This window comes from Panthera tigris, chromosome C1, assembly GCF_018350195.1.
Source record: "Panthera tigris isolate Pti1 chromosome C1, P.tigris_Pti1_mat1.1, whole genome shotgun sequence".
NCBI classification, from domain to species: Eukaryota; Metazoa; Chordata; class Mammalia; order Carnivora; family Felidae; genus Panthera; species Panthera tigris.
In genome coordinates, this window is record NC_056667.1 from 32,923,288 (window position 1) to 32,943,504 (window position 20,217).

Sequence of the window (20,217 nt, forward strand, 5' to 3'; positions counted from 1 at the left end):
ACTAGTTCTAGAACAATGTTGCATAGAAGTAATAAAGGTAACATTCTTGTCTCATTCCTGATTTTTGGGGGGAGGGGGGGAAGCTTTCAGTCTTTGATCACTCAATATGATGTTAGCTCTGTTTCTCTATAAGTTTATTCACAGATACCCTTTACCAAGTTATGAAAGTTTCTTTCTATTCCTAATTTGTTGTGTCTTTATTATAACGGGTGTTGGATTTTATCAAATGCTTTTTCTGTATCTGTTCAGATTATCGTGTGGTTTTTGTCTTCTAATCTGTTAAAATGATGTCTTAAGCTGATTGATATTAGCATGTTGAGCCAACCTTGAATTCTTGGAAGAAATGCCACTTGGTCATGATGTATAATCCTTTTTTATATCCTGCTGGATTTGGTTTGCTAGTATTCTGTTGAGGATTTTTTGCACCCATATTCATGAGGGATGTTGATCTGTAGTTTTTTCTTGTGATATTTTTGTCTGGTTTTGATATTAGGGTAACGTGGGCCTCATAAAATGAGTTGGGGACTTTTTCCTACTCTTTTACTTTTTGGAAGAGTTTTTGAAGAATTCGAAGTTTTTGAAGAATCTTGAAGAACTAACTAGCATTAATTTTTCTTTTAAGTATTTGATAGAATTCACTAGTGAAGTCATCTGGTCCTGGGCTTTTCTTTGTGGGAAGTTTTTGGTTGCTAGCTAAATCTTTTTAGTTAATAGATCAACCCAGATATTCTTTTTCTCGAGTCAGTTTGCCAGTTTGTGTCTTATTAGGAATATATTTCATCTAGGTTTTCTAATTTGTTGGCATACATTTCTACATTGTATTCTCTTATAACCTCCTTGATTTCTGCAAAGTTGCTAGCAATGTCCCCACTTTGATTTCTGACTTTAGTAATTTGGGTGTTCTCTTCTTGGTCAATCTAAATAAAGGTTTGTCAATTTTGTTAATCTCTTTAAAATATCAATTTTTAGTTTTGTTGATTCTTTCTCTTGCTTCTCTATTCTCTATTTCACTTCTCTCTACTCTAATCTTTAATATTTTCCTCCTTCCATTAGTTTTGGGTTGAGTTTGCTTTTTCTTTCTCTAGTTTCTTAAAGTGGAAGGGCAGGTCACTGACTTGAGATCTTACTTCTTTTATAATGTATGTGTTTATAGCTAGAAATTTCCCTCTGAGTACTGCTTTTACTGCATCCCGTAAGTTTTAGTATTGGTATTTTTGTTCTCATTTCATCTCAAAGAATTTTCTAATTTCCCTTGTGATTTCTTCTTTGACTCACAGGTTAAGACTGTGTTATTTCCATACATTCATAAATTCTCCAAATTTCCTTCTGTTATTACTAATATCATTCCGCTGTGGTTACAGAACATACTTTGTATAATTTCAACCCTTATAAATTTATTGAGACTTGCTTTATGGTCTAATACATGGTCTATCCTGGAGAATATTCCATATGCACTTGAGAAGAATGTATATAGATGTCTGTTAGGTCTAGTTGGCTTATAGTGTTGTTCAAGCCTTGTATCTCCTTGCTTATCTCCTGTTCAGTATTCACGGTGGAATACTGAAGTGTCCAACTATTAATTATTTCTCCCTTCTCTACTTCATGCATTTTGAGACTCTGTTGTTGGATACATAAATCATGAATTTTTGCATTTCTACTGCCGATTATATATTTTTACTCAAATGTCTAAGTTAACTGATTCCATTTATACATATTCCAAAACTGGTAACAATAACCTAGCACAGGGTCAGCAAAGTTTGTCTGTAAAGGGCCAAACATTTTAGGCTTTGAGAGCTACATGGTCTCTGTTGTAAAAATTCAACTCTTGTGGTAGCACAAAAACAGTCATAGACAACATATAGCTTTGTTCAACCTCTCTCTCCTTCTTTCCTTCTGGGACAACAGAAATGCAATAAAGTATTTTCTCTTTAAACTGTAACTGCTATCATAGAAATGACATAGAGCACTTAAAAAATTTTATAGAGAATTACTGTACACAAATCAATTAAAGCACTTAACAGCCAGGATATAGAAATAGTTGAGTTCCATAGGATATTTATTAAATAGGGACTTTTTGAATAATCGTGTGAGCAATGGAAATATTAATTTACTTAACTGCCTGAATTTTTGTTCCACTGAGAGCATTTGACATATCTAGCCTTTCCAAATAAAATGAGCATTATTTATATATTCATGAGTTCTTTTTCTTATTCATCTGTCTAATCCCTAATACCCAGCACAGAGTCATGCATAAAGGAGTTGAAAATATGTTTTCAATCAGGGCTCACAATCAAGTAGCCTGTGAGCTAGACATTTTTTGGCCAATATCATGTTTTGTTTTGGGTTTTAATAAGTTTAATTTTTTTTAAGTTTATTTATTTAAGAGAAACAGAGACAGCATGAGTAGGGGAGGGGCAGAGAGAGAGAGGGAGAGAGAGAATCCCAAGCAGGCTCCACGCTGTCAGCACAGAGCCCAATGTGGGGCTTGAATTCACCAAACCATGAGATCATGACCTGAACTGAATCTAAGAGTTGAACACTTAACCAATGAAGCCATCCCAGCCCCCCAACCATTACCATGTTTTTTAGACTAAATTTGGAAGACATTAGGCAGGACACTCATTCTGCAGTTTACCACAGATCATACTGTCTCCTACTATTGAATACCACTTCACTATTCGTTTTCTTTGCCTGATCAGTGAAAACATTTTAATTTGTGCCCCACATGTTAAATAAAACTTACTGCAAATCACTCTTATCTATATGCAATGATTTGTTAACTTACAGTACTAAAGCCTCTTGTAACTTTCTGTAATGTTTCAGTGTGTACTTTAATAAAATTGCCTTTTCTTACAAATGTTCTGTTCCCTGGCTATATTCTCATAATCCAATATAGAACAATATGTGCAAGATTAACAGAGTGTATAAAACAGATGTATTTATAGGAAAAGAGTATAAAGAAATTGACCAAAATATCAGACTATTAATCTCTAAATTGTGAGATTATAGATTATTTTTCTTCTTTATTTTTTATATTTTCAAATTCTCTATAGTAAGCATGAGTTACATTAATAATCAGGGAAAAAAATCTTTTGGGGTGCCTGGGTGGCTCAGTCAGTTGAGCATCCAACTTCGGCTCAGGTCATGATCTCACAGTTCATGAGTTCAAGCCCTGCGTCGGGCTTTGCGCTGACAGCTCAGAGCCTGGAGCCTGCTTCCAGTTCTTTGTCTCCGGCTGTCTCTGCCCCTCCCCTGCTCACCCTCTGTCTCTCACTCTCTCAAAAATAAATAAACATTTGAAAACATCTTAAAAGAAAAAAACTCTTTTGCAAAAAAGAGAAAAAAAAGCTTTCACAAATTCAAGTTTACTGTCCTTCTGCCTCCTTAAATTTGGAATGAAAGAAAAGAATATTTACTGAGTGTCAGTTTGGTTTCAGGCATGACGCTACATGCTTTGCACTCAACCACAAAACCTGGTGAGGGAGTATTAAAGCCCCCATTTCTGAGATGCAGAACAATTAACTCAGCTTTATTTTATGGAAAAATCTTAAAATCCCCAGGACACAAGCATAGAGAAATCTGAAGAAAAGAAGGTGGAGGGGAGAGGAGAACACCTTAAAGAGAATTAAAGGCAGTGAAAGAGGAGAAAGGAACTAATGGTGGATAAGGGCATAGGAAATAATAACTTATTCATGCATTCATCACATATTTAGTTCCTACTGTTTCACGACACTCTGCAAGAGACTGTAAGGTATATACAGATGGGTTTGACACAGATCAAAAGACAGCATTTGCAGGATAGTCCTTCTACACATATTCAACATAATATCCTGCATTAATGGAACATAATAAAATTGAGATAGCACACGTGTCAACAACTAAAATGAAGAAGGGAAGTAAGAGTTCATCTGAGAGTAGAGAGTGACAACAAAGTGAGTTGAGAGGAAGAAGGAATTACTTCTGGCTGCAGGGATGAAGGCAAGAGGGAAAGAGGTAGATGCTCATATCAGGTAGAGGCTCTCCTCTCTCCCCTGAGTGCCAGGCCTGTACTTGAAGTGGTTTACTAGCCATCTCTCCCAAGGGACCTGAAGGCCCTCAAACTGCGTATCCCCTACCCAATCTGTCACCCCCCACCACCTCCTTCTGTGTTAATAGGTTTACTATCCACTCAGAAGCTCGCTTATTCAACAAATGATCACTGAGTGTGCAGTATGTGCAGCCAGTAGGTTTAGGAAGAGACACAGATACTAAACAAGTAAACACGAAAGACAAAAGTACAGGAAAAACAAAGAAAAAGGTGAGCGAGAAAACTCAGAGAGGAGTACTTCCAGAAAGACCTCTTTGAAGAAATAACATTCCTGAGAACTGAAGGATGAGAGGGAGCTTGTGGCTGAAGAGGACGTTCCTAGTAGAGAAAACAGTCCAGGCAAAGAAACTGAGGGAGGAAAGGACTTGGCAAACTAGACCTGAAGAAAACCTCGGTAACTACATCAAGGAGAAGAGAGGGTAAGTGTAGTGGGAAATGAAGGTAGAGAAATGACCAGGGCTTTGTAGTTTTTGCTATAAATCCTGAATTGTATTCTAAAGGCAATGAAGACACTGCAAGAAAAACACAGATGCCGTCCCTTCCCTCATGGGATATACAGACCTAGTGAGGAATATGGACTACTAAACAATGATGTCAATCTGTGTCCTAAATTTTAGGCTAGGGAACATATAGAGTGCTGCGAGAGCACTGAGGAGGAACACCTAATTCAGTCTGAGAGAGGTAGATTCACTTTCTGCTAGGATCACTGCAACAACTTCTTTTTTTTTTTTTAACATTTATTCATTTTTGAGAGACAGAGAGAGACAGAGTGTGAGCAGGGAAGGGGCAGAGAGAGGGAGGAACAGAATCCGAAGCAGGCTCCAGGCTCTGAGCTGTCAGCAAAGAGCCCGATGAGGGGCTCAAACTCACTGACTGCAAGATCATGACCTGAGCTGAAGTTAGATGCTTAACTGACTGAGCCACCCAGGCGCCCCAACTGCAACAACTTCTTAAATCAGTGATGCGGCCTCCAGGGTCTACCTTCCAATTTATCTTCCACACTGCTACTGTCATCCTTCCTTAACACAAGGGAGAGCCCATCAAAACGATCCAGGACATCCCAGAGGATAAATTCCAAACTTCTCGATCTCATGTCACCATCTGGCCCTAACCTGTATCTTCTTGGTTTAAACTCCTACTACTACCTACCACAATCGTTTTTAAATGTTCTTTTTAGTAAGAAATACATTTTACCATTACAAACACACATATCCACATAAAATGCTAAAAATTTTCAAGAAACAATTCAAGTAGGGTTACTCTGATACTTTCTATGTTATTCTACTTTCTTCCTTAAAAAAGTGCATTTTCCTTAAAATGCTGGTTGTGATTTATCCACGATCTGCTAAGGGGTCCAGTCTGCAATGTGAAAATCAGCAACTGCTTCCTCCACTATCTTCTCTACCCAGCTCTGAATAAACTCTGTTCTTTTAGCTCTTACCCAAGTAGACCTGGATGCCAGGAGTACCCTGCCCTTCTGTCCTCATTGTTCATTCACCTGGCAATTTCCTACTGACCTTTCAAGAGTCATCGCAAACATTATTTACTCAGAGAAACCTTTCCAGATACTGCCCCCAGCCACTAGGCTTCCATCCTTAGAGGTCCCAGGAAACAGCGCACCTTGAGTGACAGTACTTGTCATGCTGAGTCTATTATAATGACTTTTTAAAACAAGTTAGTTCGCTGGACTAGGTTTCTGGCCATCTGCCACCTAGCAGTTTTATCTCAGGTCCAACATAGGTCTAACTGGAAGCAAAGATCAGGGGATGTTATGTTGAACGAATGAAATCTCATCTCATTTTCTACTACCCTCCCCACACTCTCACCGTCTTGGCTATGCACCAGACTGGCCTGGTTTCTATTCCTCTAACACACCACAGCCTTTACACCCTCAGAGCCCAGCATTTCCACGGTGGACTGCTCCTACTTTATTTTCACATCAGTATCTACCCTCCAAGAAGCTGTCTGCCCTACTTCCCATCACATTTCCTTTGTCTTTATGGCATTTATGACTCTCTGAAATTATCTGGTTTTCTTTTTGTTTATCTATCTTCCGCATTAGTATGTTAGATCTTTGAGGGACACAGTCCACCAAGTTTCCACTAGTAACTTCAGCTTCTAGAACAGTGCATTGCGCACAGTAGGCGGTCAACAAAACATCTGGTGACGAATGAATGAGTGGGAGAAGAGGCACACACAGAAGTCTTGGGGACCTGTCTTGAAACCGCGTTGAGTGTTCCCTGGCAGAGCTGGTGCTATGGCTTACGCAGGGCACCCAGACCTGTAATGGGGAGAGAGGGAGGGAGTTGAGGGGCCCACGTGCCACATTTCAGGGCCTACCAGTAATAAGTGACCGTGCAGGCCGTGCACACGCGCTCGGCCGGGGCTTCGCACACTTCGCAGCAGAGCCGGCGCCCCTTGGGCACCGCCAGCGGGCAGATGATGTTCATGTTGCAGCCAGCGGCGTCTTCGGTCCCCAGGACGGTTGCCTGGAGAGGACACGCCGGACGCCAGCGTCACGTGACCACTACCGGGCAGCCTCGTTCCCAGGAATTCAAGCTCAGGGGGGAGAAGCGCAGTTCCACTGACATCTAGAGTGTATTTGTGGGGTTAAAAAATAATAATAATTAAAAAAAACCAAACAAACACAAAACTCCCCCCGTTAAGTCCCGAAGGTTAAATGGCCGGGCAATCTGACTCCAGTGGAATCAAAGTCCAGGAAGGCCTATACGGTGGCCGGTTAGAGGCAAAAACGGACAGTTCGTTACCGGAGGAGGAAACTAACATGAGGGGATGTAACCCTTCCAGATGCCTGCCCGCCCACAAGTCCCGCTAGCTCAGGGTCACCTCTGCCGCGCTGTGGGTCGAAACCGGCACGCCTCCCCCGACGCGAAGAAGGCTGGCGCCGGCGTGCGGCGTAAGGTAAAGGTCCGCCCCCTCGCTATTGCGGCTGCGCGGGGACCTGGAGCCGGGCTGGGGCGCGGCGCCGGTGGCGGTAGAGTGTGCGCCAGTGTGGGGCGCGCCCAGGGACTGATGGCGGAAGTGGACCTGGTCGCCGAGTTCCCCAAGCCTGCGGGAGCTGCGCGCTACGCCGAGGTTATGGCTCGCTTCGCCGCCAGGCTGGGCGCGCAGGGCCGGCGGGTGGTGTTGATCACGTCCGGCGGCACCAAGGTCCCCCTGGAAGCCCGACCAGTGCGCTTCCTGGACAACTTCAGCAGCGGGCGGCGCGGTGCCACCTCGGCCGAGGCCTTCCTGGCCGCGGGCTACGGGGTCCTGTTCCTGTACCGCGCTCGCTCCGCCTTCCCTTTTGCCCACCGCTTCCCGCCCCAGACCTGGTTGTCGGCGTTGCGGCCCAGCGGCTCAACCCCTTCGGGCTTGCTGAGCCTGGAGGCCGAGGAGAATGCACTTCCGGGCTTCGCGGCCGCTCTGCGGAGCTACCAGGAGGCTGCGGCTGCCGGCACCTTCCTTGCCGTGGAGTTCTCCACTTTGGCGGACTATTTGCATCTGCTGCAGGCTGCGGCCCAGGCGCTCAATCCGCTGGGTGCGTGCTCTAGGAGTCCAAGGTTTCCTGCAGGCAGAGCCTTTCTCCCCCAGACACTTTTCCCCTCACCTTTTCATTATCCGCGGTCTCACAGCCAAGGGAGCCTGAGTTGAAAAGGACCCGATCCCATATCCCACTCCGATTTATTACACCCTGTGCTTCTCTCTGCAGGCTCTTCTGCGATGTTTTACCTGGCTGCGGCCGTGTCAGATTTCTATGTTCCTGTCTCAGAAATGCCTGAACACAAGATCCAGTCATCTGGGGGCCCACTGCAGGTGACAGGCGCTTCTCTTCCAGAGATCTGATCCCCCTATAATCAATCTTGGGTTAATTCCCTCTTGATCTGGAGATGGCCTTTCTGCATTCCGTATGTGCTAGGCACTAGGGATACAGAGATGAATAAGACACCGCCCTCCCTCAAGAACCTCACACTCTAGTGAGGGAGCTGGACACAGACATAATTACAGTACAGAGTGATAAATGCTCTAGTAGAGGTACGTACAAAGTGAAGTCAGAGCATGGGGTGAGTGAATCTTGGGGAAGTCAAGGAAGGCTTCCTGGAAGAGATGACTTTAAAACTGGGTTTTAAAAGATGAGTAGAGAGTATACCAGACAAAGTAGGGAAGGTCATTACAGATTGAAGTTTGGAAATGAGCAGTGTGAACTGAAATTCTTTGGTAAGGCTGGAGAGCAGGGAGAGTGGGGAGCTGGGCAGGGGGTGGGGAGACTGAAGAGAGCTTACTTCGCAGAAGATTTTGTATTCCCTCTTAAGGAACTTTATCCTGTGGAGCTAAGGAAAACAAGTAGGAGAATGAGACAAAAATTCTTGTTTGAAAAGAACATTCTGGCATCAATAGGAAAGGTAAATTAGAGAGAGAGAGCGGTGGGTGTAAGATAACCATGATGGCTGTAGTTTGAGGAAGGGGTATGGGGTGGCTAGTGGTGTGGTTCAGATGTTGAGATGATCTGGCTTCTTGGAACCTGAGAGAATTCTTAATCATTTATGATACAAGCAGAATTTAAAAGGAGAAACTCTGCCTGTGGGGCACTTGCTGTTCATTTGTTCAACAAATAATTTATTGAGTACCCTCTATATGCCAAATACTATGGCAGGACTTGGAGATAAAGCAGTGTAAAGAAATACACTGTGCCCCTGTGTTGCTTCTCCTTTGCCGAGGAGACCATAAATAAGCCAAGTGCATACTATGTTAGATAGTGGAAAATGCTAAGCAGAAAAATTAAGTGGGGAACGTATGTCTAATCCCTATGCTAACTTTCTGAGGGGGATATCCTGATAATTATCGTAGTAATTTCACACTTTTAAAAATCTGGGAGCTTTGGCGTATCCTGTATTTTTCGGTTCTTCCTTGAAAGTACACAAACCGACTCAACATTCTTAGAAGGGATCAAAAATGGCATAGTGGGAGTTTTGATCAAATGAAAATAAAAATCAGTTCTGTTTCTTCAGCGCTACGATGTGTTATGAGTGACAGTGTTTAAGTGGAGTCAAATAGCCATTCTACCGGTGCAAGAAATACTTTAGGCGGAGGTTTAAAAACCCAACTTTAATTAAATTTCTGCCAAAGTTACATTTGGGTTATAGATTTGCATGAACAGATTATTTGCCTTTGTTTATTTGAGTGTTTGGTAAAATGAGGGGAATGTTTAATAAAATATAATGCTCTTTTTCTAGAGCTCTGTTAATGGTAATGAGGGTGGTAGGGCAAGGTTAATTCATGGCTTGTCCCAGGATTTGTATAAAGCCTTGGAATTAGGTATCTTTATGAACCCTCTAGAACCAAGGCTTTTAAGCCAAGCATGTATAATGCTTTGAAAAGTTTGACAATGAGAAATACCACTTAAACTGACTTAGCCAAAAATCTGAGTCCTTGCTTCCTTAGTTTCCCATGAGATTGACCTGGTAGATACTGAGCTTTGTTTGCTTATTAAGCTTTTCTTTTTCCAATACAGATAACCATGAAGATGGTGCCAAAAATGCTTTCTCCTTTGGTTAAAGACTGGGCTCCCAAAGCATTTATAATTTCCTTTAAGTTGGAGACTGACCCTTCCATCATACTTGATCGTGCACGGAATGCTTTGGAAGTTTATCGACATCAAGTGGTGATAGCTAATAGCATTGAGTCACGACGGTCCTTTGTGGTTATTCTAACCAAAGACTCAGAAACCAAGATATTGCTATCAGAGGAAGAAGTAGAGAAAGGTGTAGATATAGAAGACAAGATAGTGGATGATCTTCATTCTCGACACACGGCTTTTATACATGACAAAAACTGAAGTGAAAAGCCTTTGTAGGATCAAAACTTGTTCAGTGGATCAGGGCTCTTACAAGTGGTGAAAATAAACCCTTTGCTTCCATAAAGACAGAGAAAATGAAGGGAGAAAGCAGTGAGTGGTATGCAGGTGAATATAGTTTGGTATTTGTCTTTTAAAGGTCATTTCATACTCCATAAAAATGAAAACAAGAGCAAAGCAGTTACGACCAAGCCACCTGACACACTCACCTGATTATCATCTGGATTTTGAAAATGAACACAAACTGTTGCTCACCTTTAGAAAAAGAGCTCATTGGGAATTCTGTGCCTCAGCATATACATGTGAGGCCTGAATATCAACCTTCTTCATACTATGAGAAGGATTAGGGATGCATGAATGGCCATGCCTTGAAGATCAAATATTTCTTGATGCCTACTATGTGGTAGGTCCTGAGGATTATGAAGATTAAAAAGATGAATAAATATGTCTCTGTTTGGGAAATGGATGTATGAATAATAAAGTGCAATAAAGTATGTGCCCAAAAGCCAACACAATGGAAGTGATGTTGTTTTTATCAAAGATGGGAGTAGGAGAGAAGGACCCTTCCCTTGGGATAGATTCCCTGTAGAATGATGTGCTTCCCCCTACATTTACTTTTTGCTCCTTTTCCTAGATTGACTCTCTATTTGAGATAACAGTTTGCCTTTCAAATATTTTAGAACTGCTCTTAGGGGAAATTTAACTTTGGCTTCTATCCCGGGGCCAGGCAGGGACCTATTAGTGACTTCTGCCTTGAGGGAAGCTTTACAATGTGGTAAGGAGTATGGGCTTTGGAGTCAGCCTAAGTTTGATGGTTCCAGCTGTGTCACCTGTGACCTTTGTAAGCTTACGCCCTTAACTTACTCTCAGGCTCCTCGTTTATAAACCAGAGATAATAAATCTCTCTGCTAAGTAATGCCCTTTGTGGCAAGGGTTAGATAAAACAGCGAAGATAAAGCATTAGTCTGGTGCCTGGCATTTAGATTTTTCACCTACGCTTAAATTTTCTGGTGTATTTTCTGGTGGTGGCAGTATTATTCTGGTGCCTCGCTTGGTCCCTGAATTCTTAAGATTTCAAAGCAACTTTCACTGTCCTGAGCTTTGGGTTGGGAGTGCACAAGAAGTGTGGTTCAGAAAAATCCCCTAATGATCTGTAGGATGATCCAGAGGGCATATTGAAAAACTACCATTAATAAGTAGATAGAAATAGGAGTTATACGTATTTGATTTTAAATGCTGTTAGTGGAGCACCTGGTCGCTCAGTAGGTTAAGCATCTACCTCTTGGTTTCGGCTCAGGTCATGATCTTACGGTTTCATGAGTTCAAGCCTGGAATCGGGTTCTGCACTGGCAGCACAGAGCCTGCCTGGGATTCCCTGTCTCTGTCTCTCTCCCTGTCCCCCACTCGTGCTGACTCTCTCTCTCAAACTTTTAACAAAATAAAATATAATTAGTCCTATTTCATGGAGTTGGGAAGGGTACCCCCTTGTGTCTAATGACAGGCACAATTTTAGTTGAAAAGATTTGAGTAGAGGTGCCGAAATGCATTGAAATAAATCAGTAAGTCAGGAGATGTGACTCTGAGCAGAGGAAAAATAACTGCAGCAAGCAGGACTATTCTGTAAGCAGCAGTTTCATTGAACAAAAATTTTAAATTAACTTAAGGTCCAATTAGCAAAACCTCAAAGACAACAAGCTCTGTCAGCAGTGGCTGTAGTACTGAAGGGATAGGAAGCAAAAGACTGATTTTCTTCCCTACATCTATAGCTTTATGTGAATGATGACTGTCATTATGATGTTGGAATGTCCAATAAGAGCAAATGGAGTGAAAACTAGAAGAGATCTTAATGTTTGTTTCTGCCATAATTATTACTTCCCTGGAGAACCATTTCCTATCCTGTTTTGTTATGCTTAAATAAACGCCACTTCCCTACATGCAATTATTTAAAGTGTTTCCCAATTCAGTTTAATTTTCATTTGGAGCACTTAAACAGTATTCACACATGTTAATATTCCAAGAGATTTTTTGTTTGTTTCTTTAACAGCAAATAGGAGTGTGCAAGGGAAGAAATAATGAAAAGGAACATGAGTCAATGAGAGCGAATGAGAAGGCACTTGATCTAGATTGGATGACCAAGGATTGTTTAGAGGAAGTGACACTTGAACTGATAAGTAGGAGTTAAGTGGGCCGGAAGTGATGGTGGTGAGCATTTTAGATCAGAGTGAAAACACTTGCAGGGCTCTTGCACGAGGAAATGGTTGAAGCACTTACAGAAAGTAAGGGATAAGATCTGTCCAGACAACTGGCCAAGCTTTGGAAAGGATCCTATGTGGAACTAGAATAAGACTGAAATGTACCTGTGTGGGATATCAGCAAAGCAAGGGCCCCCAAAACAGGAGTCAAATCAAGCTTTGAAGAACTAGAATCTTCCGATAAGAGCATTTAAATGAAGATGATATAAACCAAGCCTCTGTGAAATTGTCACTTAGAAATTATTTTGCATGACATAGGTGGAGGAAGGAAGGGTTCATCCAAACTGAATTTTCAGTGCTTGGGACTTCTCCTTCCTCTCCTCCTCCTCTTCTTCCTCCTCCCCCCCCCCCCCCCCCCCCCCACCTCTCTTCTTCTTCTCCTCCTTCTTCTTTAGTGCTTAGAACTTCTAAAGGGCTCTGTCTCAGGGACAATTCTAGTCAAGTCCGGTTTATTCATGTTTTACAGTAATAAAGACGGGTCCAAAAATGTGATTTGTCTTAGGCGCCCCAGGTAGTGACGGATCTAGGCTTAAAACTCAGAACTCCCGACCCTCTCCCTTTTAAGAATGAAGTTGCTTCCAGAAAAAAATAAAACCATTAGGCCCGGTCTTTAGATAAGGCCAGGCGGGAAGCTATTTGATAGTTATAAATGCCCGCTAACAAAATGTATCCCCGAAGTAGCAAGCGTGCGCCCGGTTGTGACCATGGTTACTGCAAAGCCAACGGAATGAGCCGTACCTTCAATCCTGCCGAAAAACCCCGCCCCATGACCCAAAAGCCAATGGTGTGCACTGTCTCCACAGGAAGAGCAGCCCCTGAGCCAATGGTGCGCGTCGTTTCTATGGTTCCCGCCGGAAGGATGCCTTGGCGTCCCTGCGGCCAGCGCGGTTGCTATGACGCTCCGGCCTGAGAAGGCACCTGCAGCTGGCAGCGGAGCAGCGGTGGAGGAGCCGTGCGACTCGGGACTCCCCAAAAGACAATTTCCGACCTGGTTCCTGAGGTTCCCCCTGTTCCCGCTTCAGCCCCGAGGAGGAAAGCGCCTACTCCCCGTCCCTTTTCAGCATTCTACGTCTTTCCCGCTCGTCTCCCCAGTATGGCCTGAAACAGGAGAGCCTGTCGCAGCTCTGCCTTTGTAGTCGCGGGCTGGAGTGAAACCGCCTGAAGAAGGGCTCGTCCGTCTCCTGGGACCCAGCCGCCCCAGGCCTTTAGGATTAGGCTGCCTGTCTTACTGAGAGAGAGCTTGGAACCCCGTCAGTCAGCTAGGCGGGCGTTCCTTTTCCCACCGCCCAGGCGAAGACTCGGCCCTGCACCGACAACCGCGCCTGAAGGTCCCGGCCCGGACGAAGTCCTCGGAGCCACGGCTTCCCCTGGTTGTAGGCTGTTTTCTGCCTTTTCGCCTTATGTTCATCATGCGGAACCTTAATTCCCGATGAAGCTCTGGAGGCCTTTTGTATCTTCAGCCTCAGACGTCATCAAGTCAGTTACTTTCTGCCTTTGCAGCTACAACCTCATCCATTTCTCTCATCACCCAGAGTGCCAGTTTTCTCATCCTGCTCATTCCACAGCCATTTTCACCCTTTCTTGTGCACGCTGCGCGTCACTGAATGTCCATTCGTCTCCACCACCTCTGCCATCTATAGACCACCTCCCTCTGCTTTCCTACTACAATGCTTTGGGTAGCTAACTATTCCACATTCTGCAGCTCTGGGATCATTTGGAAGATTTTCTCTGTTTCTCTGCACTGTGGCAAGCTTCCTGTCTTGGGTAAACTAGAGACTAACATGGAGAAGCGCACATTGGTAAATACAAACAGTAAATTTCTACAAGCCTAGTGTGTTTTGAAAGTGGAGGGGGAAACAACCAAAATGCATTTTTAGGCCGGTCCCAGGCTTATATAAAGAAAGAAGATTGTTCCTGGCTCAAGTGAATACTATGTTAGGTATACACGATGCTTTCATGCATGTGAAAAGATCATTCAGGATGATCATGTAACAGGATTTCAACTTTCATAAGCCCATATGAATTCAATGCCTTGATACGATAGAATTTTCTGGAGAGGAGATGCTTGAAACAGCATCTCTTGTGCCTTCTCTTCATGTCAGTTTCTTAATTAGAAGGCGTTCCTTGCTGTGTGAGCCAAGAAACAGAAATGATGAGGAGTGGTTGAAAATAAATATTTTTGGCAAAGGAGCACTCTTAGTGGTCCTTAAAAGACTGGAACATAGGACCTTAAAAATAGAGTGAGTTTCATTTAGAGCTAGTGCAATTTCCTTTTAGTTGGAAAACTTTATTTAAATTGTCTTAAAGTATGTGTTCCTTGTTGAGTCTTACTATTTCTTTCTCAGTATTCAGATTTTAATGTAAACCATTTTGAATATACGCAAAATGTACACTTTGAGAGGGTATTTTGGGAGCCAGAATGATTTGGATATTTTTATTTCTCAGGTCAATTACGACACTTATTTATGATATCTCATACTTACAGCCAGGTCAAGTTTCCAAACACTGAGAAATTCATCTTTCTCTTCTATAATAGATTGGGGGCGGGGGGGTGGGGGGTAGAAGTTCTGAAACTTTTTCAGTTCTTCACATTTAATGGATAAATTCTAACTTTTGAAAAAGAGAGTTAGATGCTGTATCGCAAGGGGTTTACCTTTCCCTTCCAAAATGTATATACTGAACAAACATCATGATGGCAACATTGAAAAGTAACTGTTTTTTTAAAGATTTTATTTTGAAGTAATCGCTATACCCAGCGTGGGGCTTGAAACTCACAACCCCACAACACCGAGATCCGGGGTCCTATGTTCTACTGACTGAGCCAACCAGGCATCCAAACAGTAACTTTTAAAAAATTTCTTTCACGGCGCGCCTGGGTGGCTCAGTCGGCTAGGCGTCCGACTTCGGCTCAGGTCACGATCTCGCGGTCCATGGGTTCGACCCCCGCGTCGGGCTCTGTGCTGACAGCCTGGAGCCTGTTTCGGATTCTGTGTCTCCCTCTCTCTGACCCTCCCCCGTTCATGCTCTGTCTCTCTCTGTCTCAAAAACAAATAAATGTTAAAAAAAAAATTTTTTTTTTTAATTTCTTTCACCCTGCACAGTAGTTCTAAACCCAGGGGGTGATCTTGCTCCCCAAGAGATGTGTGGCAATGGATAGAGACATTTTTAGTTGTCGCAGCTAGGGAGATGTTACTGGCATCCAGTTGGCAGAGGCCAGGGATGCTGCTTTATATCCTTCTGTGCACAGAATATCCCCCCACAACAAAGAATTATTCAGCTCAAATGTCAACAATGCTGAGGTTGACAAACCCTGCCCTAACGTATCAAGTTTATTTTTCTGTTCTGGGTCAGTCCTTGCTCGTGTGTGTGCATTTTTACATAGCTGTAATGATAGTGTACACTTTGACTTTCCTTTTCTCTTTATATTTTAAGCATTTAAACATTGCTTTCAATTTGAGAGAGGCGGGGAGGGGGCATGCATGTGCCAGCACAAGCAGGGGAAGGGCAGAGGGACAGGGAGAGAGAGAATCTCAAGCAAGCTGCACACCCAGTGTGGAGCCCAACGAGGGGTTCAATCCCACCACCATGAGATCATGACCTGAGGCAAAACCAAGAGTTGGATGCTTAACCACCTGAGCCACCCAGACACGCCTATAATTCTCTTAATGTGTATTTATTTTGAGAGACAGAGAATGAGTGGGGGAGAGGCAGAGAGGGGGGGGGGGGGGGGAGAGAGAGCATCTGAAGCAGACTCTGCACTCTCAGCACGGAGCCCAATGCAGGGCTCAATCCCACAAACCATGAGATCACGATCTGAGCTGAAATCAAGAGTCAGACGCTCAACCGACTGAGCCATTCAGGCAGCCCAAGATGTCTATCATTTTTAAATTGTATTTGTGTAGAAGGAAGGAAGAAAGGTTAGGGTGAGTAGCCTATCTGGATATTTCAGTTTCTGTGGCCATGCTATTTACGTTTGTTTCCTAATGTCATTCTAAGACCATGAGATCCCAACCTCATCTTTCGCTCGGAGCCAAAAGATGTGCTGTAGCACAAGGTGTGGTCCTGGCCCCTTCACCGTAGTTTGAGGGCTCCTGTAGGGGAAATAAGAACGAGAAGCGATGAATCTACACCCATTCTTCTTGCCCTCGTTCCATTTAAAATCCTTTTTCTCTGTCTCAGCTTGCTTTGACAGCTTTACCAACTCATTCTTTACATCTGGAAGTTTTGAGGGGCCCCTAAAAGTTTTTAAGATACTCAGTGAGCATGTATTCAGTATCTACTTTGTAGAGAATAGTTGTGTGTGCTTTGATATGTGGGTAATTTGAGGCACAGTTTAGATGTCAGAGCATTTATAATTCAAATAATGGATTTATATTGCTTTAAGGTCTGCTTTTTTAGAATTTTCTATCTCCATTGAGTCCCAGTAAATCCCCTGGGAAAATGTGCATTCTGGGATGTCATAGCAGAACAGGCAGAGGGGCCCAAATGTTCAAAGTCATGGAAATAATCAGCAGCGTGAGGGGGATCAGTGAGTGCACCGGCGTGGAAGGCTAATGTCAAGGTGTGGCGGAAGACAAGGCTATAGAGACAGGCAGGAACCAGGTTGTGAAGAATCTCTGGTGCCAAGCTAAGGGGTTGAACTCTTCCTGAAAGCACTGCAAATGATAAGCAGCAAGTGATTTGCATTCAGAACGGTCAGTCTGAGGGCTGTGGATGGGGGCCAGCCTGGCAGCAGGGACATCAGTTACGGATACAATAAACTGGACAATAAATGAGGAGAGCCTACACGAAGGCAGCACTGTTAGATAAGAGGGAGAATCTACACATTCAGGGACTGGTTGTTAATGAGAGTGGGATAAATAAGAAGGCAGGGCCATGGATGCCTCCCAGGTTTCTGGCTTACGAAACTATATTGATGGTGATTTTATTAACTATTGAATACAGAAGGCGGAGCAGGTGGAAAGGAAAGATGAGTGGATTGTTCAAACTGAGTTGTTCATCAGACAATTAGATATGCATTGGTCTTAAATAGTAGACTCATTTTAGATTGCCTTCCTAGCCTACATCCTCTTCTTTGGAATTTGTACCTCTCCAGCAATCCTTGCTTAAAGAGTAGACTTTGGTTGGGGCGCCTGGGTGGCTCAGTCGGTTAAGGGTCCATGACTCTGGTCATGCATGAGGCGCTCTGTGAGTTCAAGCCCTGTGTTGGCCCTGTGCTGACAGCTAAGAGCCTGGAGCCTGCTTCAGATTCTGTGTCTCCCTCTCTGACTGTCCCTCCCCTGCTCGTTCTCTCTCTTTCTCTCTCACCCTCTCTCTCTCTCAAAAAACAAATGAACATTTAAAAAAAATTTTAAAAGAGGAGACCTTGGTGGCTGTATTTATACCCCTACTTCCAACCCATTCTAGTCACAATGGACTGAATGAGGATTATACAACTAACTTTGGAGAGGGGGGCACAGTTCATTGGGTGAGCAAAAAATAATCATCCCTCTTTCATGAATTCGAACTAAAAGATAACAGAAATGACTTATCTGAAAAGTTACATAGGCTTAACATGTGAATGGCTGTTTTTAGCCTGGCCGATGAGCAGGCAGAGAAAGTCCATCCATGTAGAAAAGCTACCAAATGGGGGCAGATTCATGTGGAAACGACAGAGCCGAAAGACCTCATGGGTCAGGCTAGACTAGTTCCAGTCTAGTCCAGGATGCGCTGCACAGTTCCATATCCAGCTCCTATGTAGTTATATTTATTTTCCAGCGTATGCCCTCGTGTTTTATTCTTTAAGTAACCCTCCTGTAGTAGTTTGGATTGGTTGGCCATGAGGGTCAGAAAGCTCAAAATAAAAATGGCTGGAGAAAGATAGAAATTTATTTCTGCCAAATAAGAGTCAAGAAGAAATCAGTCCAGACATCTTGAAATTGTCAGAGATTCACAGATTTCTTTTCTCATGATAGTATATTATCTGTGGCATGTGGCTGCTAGCCGATGGTGTCCAGGATGGCTGCTCGAACTTCAGCTATCTTGTGTGCATTCCAGCCAGTGGAATGGAAGAACGAGTGAGGAAGGGGGAATCCTGTTCCTTTCAGGGCACTTCCTAGAGGTGGCACACAATTCCACTTGCATCCCACTGATCAGAACTTAGTCACATGACTGTATCTAGCAGTAAGGCAGGCAGACGTGTGATCATTCGGGAAACCAGATTATCTTGCGCTGCGGGAAAGGGAAGAATAAATATTGGAGGACAAAGCGCAGTCTTTGCCACATGCACTTGTGTTTATTAACTTCAGTGTGTTTCTGTTTTTTCCCATTTTTTCTAGATAGATCTGGAGCTTCACAGAGATGGATTATTATTTAATGCTAACAATCCCATGAGGTAGGCATTATTATTAATCCACTTTGGGGGGAAACCAAAGTTTAAAGAAGTTAGGTGACTTGCCTAGTCATGAAACTACAAAGTGGTGGAGGCAGCGTTTCAAGATGTGTCAGACTCCTATACCCAAGCTGTTAATGACCATAGTAGTGAGAAAGGCAGAGAGCCAAAGGCAGAGTTCTTAGGAATGGCAGCATCTCAAGGGGCTGTGGATGAAGAGGAGCCCAGGAAGAAAACAGAGAAGGAAAGGTCAGAGAGGTAAGAGTAAAAACAGGAGAAAGTGATGTCACAGAACAGAGAAGGGAAACACTTTCAAGATAGGAGTGGACATAATGCAGAGAGATCAGATATAAAAGTTACAGAAACATGTCCAATTTGGCATTTTGAAGGTTATTGGTAACTGATTTTTAAAACAATTTTTAACAGTTATTCATTTTTGAGAGAGACAGAGCATGAGTGGTGAGTAGCAGAGAGAGAGGGGGATACAGAATCCGAAGCAGGCTCCAGGCTCTGAGCTGTCAGCACAGAGCCTGGCGTGAGATCCAAACTCGTGAACTGTGAGATCATGACCTGAGCTGAAGTCGGAAGCTCAATCAACTGAGCCACCCAGGTGCCCATTGGTAACTGATATTTTGAGTATAGTGGTAAGAACAGAAGCCAAAATGCAGTTATTTGAGGAGGGGAAGACAAATTAGAAGGAGGACAGTAGCTTCTGAGGAATGTGGTGGGGTCAAAGGAGGGTTATTTTTGTATCTTTATTTCTAAGACAAACATCTTGAGCAAAGGGCAAGAGATCAGTAGAGAAGGAGATAATGAGTATACAGAAGAGAAAAGCTTTCTTGAAGAAGCCATAGGGACAGGATCTAGAAAACAGGTGAAGAAATTTGCTTTGGTCAGGAGGATGGAAATCTCCTCCACTGAGGGGGAAAGAGAACAAGGTCTCTAATGATGAAGGCTAGTACCTTGCTGTAAGGGAAGAAGCTGACAAAGTTATATGATGACCCTAGTTTTGCTAGTGCTGTGGGAGACAAGATCATCTGCCAAAAGAGGGGAGAGGTAAGACTTGGAGTTTGATGGGAGAGATGAAAGTTCTGAATAGCTGCTGAGTGAAATGGTAACAGAATCTGGTAAAGAATGCATAGAATGATCTAGCAGCCGAGAAGCGTGTCTCAGGCTGCAGCCATGAATTTGTAGTGGCTTCAGTCGGCTTGCTTGTTTTATTTTTCCGTACCAGCACTCAGCAAACTGAAATAGATGTAGAAAAGGCAAATGGTTGAACTTTTCCAGGGCTAGGATTTTCAGGGAAGGTGGGGCAAGGAGCAAGATAAGGGGGGACATTGATGAGAGGTTGAAATGATCAACTGTTGGGTCCAGGCTTGGCAGGAAAAGCCAAAAATATCTGGTAGTTTGAGAGAGGTAATGGTCCAGGGACTAAAGTCTCACTGTCGTTGTAAAACAATTGTAGTTTAACAGAGCAATCACCTCACACCCATTAGTATGGCTATGATATATATCACTGTATATATAAAACAAATATAACAAATGTTGTCAAAGATGTGGAGAAATGGGAACCCTTCTACATTGCATGGTGGGAACATAAAATGGTGCAGCTGCTTTGGAAAACAGTACAGCAGCTCCTCAAAAAGTTAAACAG

At 43.3% G+C, this 20,217-nt stretch overlaps 3 protein-coding genes across 7 annotated transcripts in view; 2 read left to right on the plus strand and 1 right to left on the minus strand.

The window, feature by feature from the left end:
* ZMYND12 (zinc finger MYND-type containing 12) overlaps nucleotides 1-7,020 on the minus strand; it is a 28,035-nt gene extending 21,015 nt beyond the window's left edge. The window contains exons 1-2 of the mRNA XM_007077367.3: nucleotides 6,935-7,020; nucleotides 6,428-6,678 (exon numbers count right to left, since the gene is read on the minus strand). Of these exons, the coding sequence (XP_007077429.2) occupies nucleotides 6,428-6,537 (110 nt within the window). The 5' untranslated portion in view covers nucleotides 6,538-6,678; nucleotides 6,935-7,020. The remainder of the gene's footprint in view (nucleotides 1-6,427; nucleotides 6,679-6,934) is intronic.
* On the plus strand, nucleotides 6,715-10,451 carry PPCS (phosphopantothenoylcysteine synthetase). Of its 5 annotated transcripts, none has more exons than XM_007077363.3 (3): nucleotides 6,715-7,009; nucleotides 7,800-7,903; nucleotides 9,600-10,451. In XM_007077363.3, the coding sequence occupies exons 2-3, from the start codon at nucleotides 7,811-7,813 to the stop codon at nucleotides 9,921-9,923; spliced, it is 417 nt and encodes a 138-aa protein (XP_007077425.1). In that variant the 5' UTR covers nucleotides 6,715-7,009; nucleotides 7,800-7,810; the 3' UTR covers nucleotides 9,924-10,451. The 5 variants fall into 5 exon arrangements, with proteins under 5 accessions (XP_007077425.1, XP_007077427.2, XP_007077424.1 ...); XM_007077365.3 differs by lacking the exon at nucleotides 6,715-7,009 and adding an exon at nucleotides 7,029-7,628; XM_007077362.3 differs by lacking the exon at nucleotides 6,715-7,009 and adding an exon at nucleotides 7,092-7,183.
* Nucleotides 10,452-18,542: 8,091 nt separating this feature from the next.
* CCDC30 (coiled-coil domain containing 30) overlaps nucleotides 18,543-20,217 on the plus strand; it is a 125,940-nt gene continuing 124,265 nt past the window's right edge. Inside the window, exon 1 of the mRNA XM_042996827.1 lies at nucleotides 18,543-18,566. The gene's annotated coding sequence lies outside the window, so the exon portion shown is untranslated. The remainder of the gene's footprint in view (nucleotides 18,567-20,217) is intronic.

Excerpts from the sequence above, each read along its gene's own strand:
- PPCS (XM_007077365.3), top strand. The coding sequence starts at position 7,121 with ATGGCGGAAGTGGACCTGGTCGCCGAGTTCCCCAAGCCTGCGGGAGCT. Across the intron at positions 7,629-7,799 it reads CCAGGCGCTCAATCCGCTGG|GCTCTTCTGCGATGTTTTAC; the intron begins GTGCGTGCTCTA and ends TTCTCTCTGCAG. Across the intron at positions 7,904-9,599 it reads CATCTGGGGGCCCACTGCAG|ATAACCATGAAGATGGTGCC; the intron begins GTGACAGGCGCT and ends TTTCCAATACAG.